A 6,000-nucleotide genomic window follows, 5' to 3' on the forward strand; every position below is an offset into this window, starting at 1 on the left:
TCCTTTTACCGATGATCTAAACAGTAGGATACAGTGCAGCAGGTTGCCTTTAGAGGTCTACTACTTTATAAATATTCCCTTTTGCAAGAACAATGAAGCTGGTTAGAGACAATTTGAAGATGGATAGAACTAACTACAAAGCAATAAAGGAAGAAAATATGTCGGATACTGCAAACTATTTGAACCTAAAATGGAAAGAGGAGTATTGACCCTAAATGTTTAGTCAGTATTGCAACTATATTTTCAATATTTCAGATTAAAGCATACTATGTTTAAAATGGCCCAGTCAAAGTTCAGAAAATCTGGTGGAAAGGCTGTCATAATACGAGATCATTTGATCTTCACAGACTCCCTCTATTTGCTCTCATTGAATTTTTTTATCAGTTTCCCAAAAAGAATTGACACAAGAATTTAATTTCATAAAATATTTTGAAAACCATTTTCTACATTGGATTACTTTGGTTTGTCACAAAAAATGCATTGGAGCTGGTGGTTGAAATATTAATAATATTTGTGAAAATGTGAAAAAGTTCAACCAGAAAACGTTTTGTGAAATAAGGTCTTTTAAATGTTGCGTCAAATAAAGCTTCCTATCTATGCTTTTTCTATCAATCCTGCTGTTTTCATGCGTTTGGGTTGTTCTGTTTAAGGAAGTCGAGGCCAGGATTCAGTGCAGCCGTGCTGAAAACCACAATCAGTCAATATAGCGAGCCGCCTACACGTCGAGGAGAACAGTGGCACAGCGTCAAAGAAACTCCTCCGTAGTTCGCTTGCGGAGGTATACCTGAGACAAGGTCACACTCAATTACTGAGCCGCACATCAAAGTTTGACTTTGGAGCCCACATCGGATTCTGTTTATAGGATTAAGTATCCAGCAAAGCACAGTTGGTGCATCTGTTCAAAGCCTGACCTTTTTAGTAGCAATAACTCTCTTTTTTTATTAGCAAGTACGGTGGTACTGCTTCTCAATGCACCTCTCTCTTGTCTTCAGTGTATAATTAAACATTTCCAGGAGCTATCGCTCACTTTTCACCAGACTCACGTCTTTTAGGTCTCTTTAAAGTTCATAAGGCTGCCAAAGGTGCTCTTTATAAGAAAAAAAAAAACAGGTACAACAAAGAGTATACAATGCACGCCTTTGTTCAGGATGTGATGACACTGACATAACCACCTACATCATGATGGGTTCAAAGAAAAAGTGAGCCCGCTTGCTCAGCAGGAAAACCTCCTACATCCTAAACACTCCAACGGGAGATGAAACCGCGGGTCATGTTTTGTACGGGAGCTCATCTCTCACAGGAGATTGTGCTGTCGTTGGGGAAAGTGTGTGCCGTGCTGATGAGACACTATGAACAGAGACATACAGTGTAGCTTCCCCTCAATTTCTCACATAGATATGTTTTTTTTTTTGTGCAGTAATGAGACACCTTGCTGAGGAAAAGATGTATAAAACCCAAGGCTGCTGTTCTAGTTGCTTCAGCTTTGGCTCACCAGTTCCTCTGGTGCTTAGATGCTTCTTTCCAAGCCAGAAATACGCTACACTTAAGGCTCGCTCGACCCTAAAGCAGCAGTCCTGTTGGGCTTCACAGTTGGTTCTAAAGCTAACCTCATTTGGACCTTTGGAAGCTGCTCCTGCTGGTCCAACTACAAAAGGAGAGTGCCTGCTTTCGCACAAGCAGCTTGGAAAATAGAATGAATTATATAAATAAATTGCACAATTGGTGTGTTTCGGAGGAAGGGTAAAGTGGTTGCACTCTGTGTCATCATCTTCCAGTTTCATATCAAAGCCCGAGGCCAGACAGGAGGTCTCTGTGAAGGCAGGCTTCAGCTCAGACCTGCCATGTAGGGCTTTATGTATCAACAGGAGTCAGTATTTCTGCATAATGGTACAGGTTTGGCCAAGGAAAATCACTCGAACTGAGTGGAAAGAGTTTGATTCAAATGAAACCGCTCATATTTTTATACCCTGGGAATAAACCTGCTTTTGCCATATACATTCTCAACAAACATAAATGTCAATGTGACTGGATTAAATTAGCCACATAATAATGATTCACTTGCAACACCTAATAAATACATCAATTCATAAGACCCAAGTTTGACCTTTGTCACTGCTTGGCTTTGCTTTATGTGCAAAAGAATATAAATATTTCAAGAGATTGGAAGCAGAAGATATAACTCTTAAATTCCCATTTAAATGACTGTGACCTGAATACTCAATTAAGTCTTTGTGTGTGGAAGCAGGATTAAGGAGCTTCCACATGTCTCTGTTTAGATCCTTTTTCATTTGTCACTTGGAAACAGAAAAAACTTCTTGTTTTCATGGGTTTTAACCCGGGCTTCAATTCTGAACGACAAACTAATTTCCACTGTCCTTCAGTGTTAAAATGCAAAGATACAATGATGCGGTCACCACCATGCTTCACTACAGGGATCATTTTAACCCATCAATAAACTAGTTGCTTATATTCACAGTCTTGTGTCTGGCAATTTGAAGCCTAAATCCTGACATTGAAAAGAAAACAAAATGTCTATTGTTCTTGTAGATTCTCTTAATAAAATCGATGAAACTGTTAGTGAACTGTCTTGCTTGATTTGGCTGTAAAATCAGCTTTCAGATCACAGCTGGTGCCTCATTTAGTTTTCCATTTTATTTATCATTGAAGCGACTCCATCTGGTCGCACTCGGCCTTGGAAACAACTTTGTCTTGATAAAGTTCTTGTGTCTCAAGCCGTGGTTTTGCTTGTTACTCGGGGATGATTTGTGGAACATTTTGAACAAACTAGTATTTCTCTAAAGTGTGTTGCTGTTGTGGGGGCTGGTGGACAAAACAGAACAGAACCATTCATTCCTTATTAGAGTTTGTAAAAGAAAGACCTTGGACTAAAATGCCCATTTGAGAGACAACGGACTAATTGCATCTCTTGGATAGTTTATTTCATTGTTTGAGTTTTAACACCTTTGCTTGGATTCCAACTAAAAAATGAAAACGCATAAAAACAAAGCAGTCTGGGTTTTTTTATTGTTATCATTTGGTCTTGCCCTGTGTGGGGGCATCTCTGGACCCATTTTAATGAAATGATGACGGACTAAAAATCCAGAGTTTGTTCGCACAGCTGAAACCTGGTAGGTGGTAAGGATTGTTTGGTGTTTTAATAATAACAATCCAAGTGTTATTTCACTGATGCATAGCCTAAGAAAGCTTGTCGCTCTCTCTCTCTCGCTGCTTCACACAGGAAAACTTAATGCCTTTCTAAAGCAAAAGGGCCAAATGACCTTAGAGGCTCCTGTGTGGTCACTAAGTGGCAACCAAGGTGACCGGTGGAAGCAGGCCAAAGTAAGCATCCATCCCACATCGTCCTTCCAGGTGAGACGAAAAAGTAATCAATCCTGTGAGCACCTACTCTGCCCTTTATCTGAGTCTCTGCCTGTGTCTATAAATTGTTTTCTGCAGATCCCGACAGAACTAAAAAAGAAGTGTTATATTTTGCATACAAATACTTTGTGACTGCATAGAAATAATTCCAGAGAGACTCATTTGTTACCTGCTCATACATTTAATTTGATGCTATTTACTCTGTTTCACCAATATTTGGCATCGTTTGTAATGCTAAAAGATGTATTTTACTCTGCAGGTTGTCCTCGAAGGCATCCGGGGGCCAGGAATCGAGGGGGACATCGCCATCGACGATATCACGCTCGAAGAAGGGGAGTGTCGAGATCCGCCGCCCAGTGAGTAGCACCCACCTGCTCCTTTCCTTCCTCCTGTCTGAGCCCCACGTTCTCTGTTTGCATCGCCAGACATACTTGAGATTTACAGAATCTAATCTCAGACAGTTGGCGGCGCCGACCCAGCCTCTCACGGTGCAAGCGTGGTTGCCACAGCAACGAGGTTGTAATCACATGAACGATAGCCATGCTGCTGGCCGAGCGGGGCACAGTAATTGCACCTCAGGAACAAACAAGACAAAAAACAGAAAATGGGCAGCAGAAAATGGCCGGCAGTTGACAAGGTCATATTGTCAGCCAGGGAAACGCTGCTGCTTTGATTTAATTCCTGTTATTCATGGCCGGAAAGAGAGTTGAGCTTAAATATTTCGCAAACAAAGCAGCCCCATCTATTATATCCATTCACTTAAGTGGCAGAGAAATAATCAAAAACACAAATCAAGCAGAAGCAAATCTGGACTTTTGCTTTTGTTCCTGCATTGTTTTTATTTTACGTTCTTATTTATTTGGATCCATTGTGCTTAGTAGTGACAACATTAATTCATAGAAAGTGAAAGGACTGGTCACCCAGATAGAGGGTAGAGGATTATGAATTATGGAATTCAATCTCAGATGATGAATCTTACATGACTTTAGGTGATGTAAGAGAGAATATTGAGCAGCTTCTCAGAAGGAACTAAAAGGAGGTGATTTCTCTCTCATGTTACCCTCGTAGCACGCTTCAGAAAGCTGATAAAGACTCAAGTTGAAGTGTTAAAGAGAATAGTTTGAGGTTTGGGGGTATCAAGAATTTGTTTCAGAAGGAAAGTTTCCTATTATTTCCATACAGATGGTAGTTTAACAATGTCTTTGCAAATATGGTTAAATCTAACACAGGTACAGTAAATACTTGGGTACATGCTTTACTTGAAAAGCAGTAGATTTACAAGCTATATACAAGCTAGCTTCACAGCACAGCTAATTGCTACAGAAGGTTAGCAAGCAGTTTAGCGTCGTGACCCTTTACCTTTGGAGTCAGCAGCCAGTCTTGAAGTCTCGTTCCATCTCCAACTCAGAAAAGCCGTGGATAAGACCATGTGATTTATCTGGATTTTAGGCGATAATATGTGTTACTGTTACAGCCATGTTGTATTTATTCCTTAAAATGTATCCTTTAGTCTTTTTTGGTAGTGTGCATAAAGCTGACAGTTGGTTTTTTTGTTCCCCTTGTTTAGATATCAGTGCCAATGCTCTGTCCACATCCTCCCATATATGGTTGCTTTGCACCACCTTGGTGCTGACCCTCCTGGAAGGTCAAAGGTGACCCCTTTTCTTCGTCATCTCGGAGGAGAGAGTTCAGACCCACCGTCTGTGAGCTATACCCTCAGCATCCAATCACCAAAGATTCATGCATACTGAAAGCATCGGGGTCCCCGGAAAGGACCACAGACCACGGGGGGGAGGGCGGGGTAGAGTTTGTGAAAGCAAGACGAGACAAAAAGTAATAAAGAACACTTTTTCCATTTGAAGAGACCTGTTTTATGTGAAACACTCCTCGGTGGAGGACTTGGGATGATTTTTACGAGCACAAGACAGAGGAGTTTACATGAGTTGAGGGAAATCAGTTTGCGAAGCACAAGAATCCTTTTTGCGAAGAAATGGGAAAAAAAAATCGGAACGGACATGATGCTGACTTTTTGAATTTTGAATACCTTTTCCCTCCTTTCAAGTAGGTGGAATCAGACCATTCCTTGTGTATCTTTATCTTCATTTCCTTGCAGTCGATGCCAGTCGCCGCCATTTTTGTTTTCTCTCTAGCCCAGCCTCACACCACACTTTGGCATTTCTTCATCTGCTTGGTGCTCTTCTGTAGAAAAACCTGGAATCTGACAACATTTAGTTACGTCTGCTTATTCCCCTGTAGCTGCCTACATATCTGATAACACTGTGCTCACGAGTCCAAGTGGCCAATGGACAGTGTGGTGGCAGGGAAAAAAAAAAAAAAAAGGCAGAACAATCAGCAGAGTTGTACACAGCTAGTTCAAATTTAGGGGGAGGGGGGAGGAATAAAGAAGAAGAAGCAAGATGTGTTCAAAAAGAGTTTGGAAGAGAAGAAACAGGCAGGGAGGAGAGAGGGATCCGTTTAGCGGCCTGCCTGTGGAAAAGAAGCCACTTTACTTTCTGCCATGAAACAAAAGTGCCTTCAGATTACAAACCGAATCGTGAGCCTGAGTGTTGATCAACGTTGAACAAGTCTCTGTTCATGTTTCTTTCGATGGGCTATTTTCTA

General features: G+C 41.1%; 1 protein-coding gene across 1 annotated transcript in view; it reads left to right on the plus strand.

The window, feature by feature from the left end:
* Positions 1-5,180, plus strand: part of mdga2a (MAM domain containing glycosylphosphatidylinositol anchor 2a) — a 195,026-nt gene extending 189,846 nt beyond the window's left edge. Inside the window, exons 16-18 of the mRNA XM_055044237.1 lie at positions 3,239-3,369; positions 3,638-3,734; positions 4,946-5,180. Of these exons, the coding sequence (XP_054900212.1) occupies positions 3,239-3,369; positions 3,638-3,734; positions 4,946-5,034 (317 nt within the window). The 3' untranslated portion in view covers positions 5,035-5,180. The remainder of the gene's footprint in view (positions 1-3,238; positions 3,370-3,637; positions 3,735-4,945) is intronic.
* The last annotated feature ends 820 nt before the right edge of the window (positions 5,181-6,000 follow it).

The sequence above is a fragment of the Poeciliopsis prolifica genome, unplaced genomic scaffold, assembly GCF_027474105.1.
Source record: "Poeciliopsis prolifica strain line A6 unplaced genomic scaffold, Auburn_PproV2 SCAFFOLD020, whole genome shotgun sequence".
Taxonomy (NCBI): domain Eukaryota; kingdom Metazoa; phylum Chordata; class Actinopteri; order Cyprinodontiformes; family Poeciliidae; genus Poeciliopsis; species Poeciliopsis prolifica.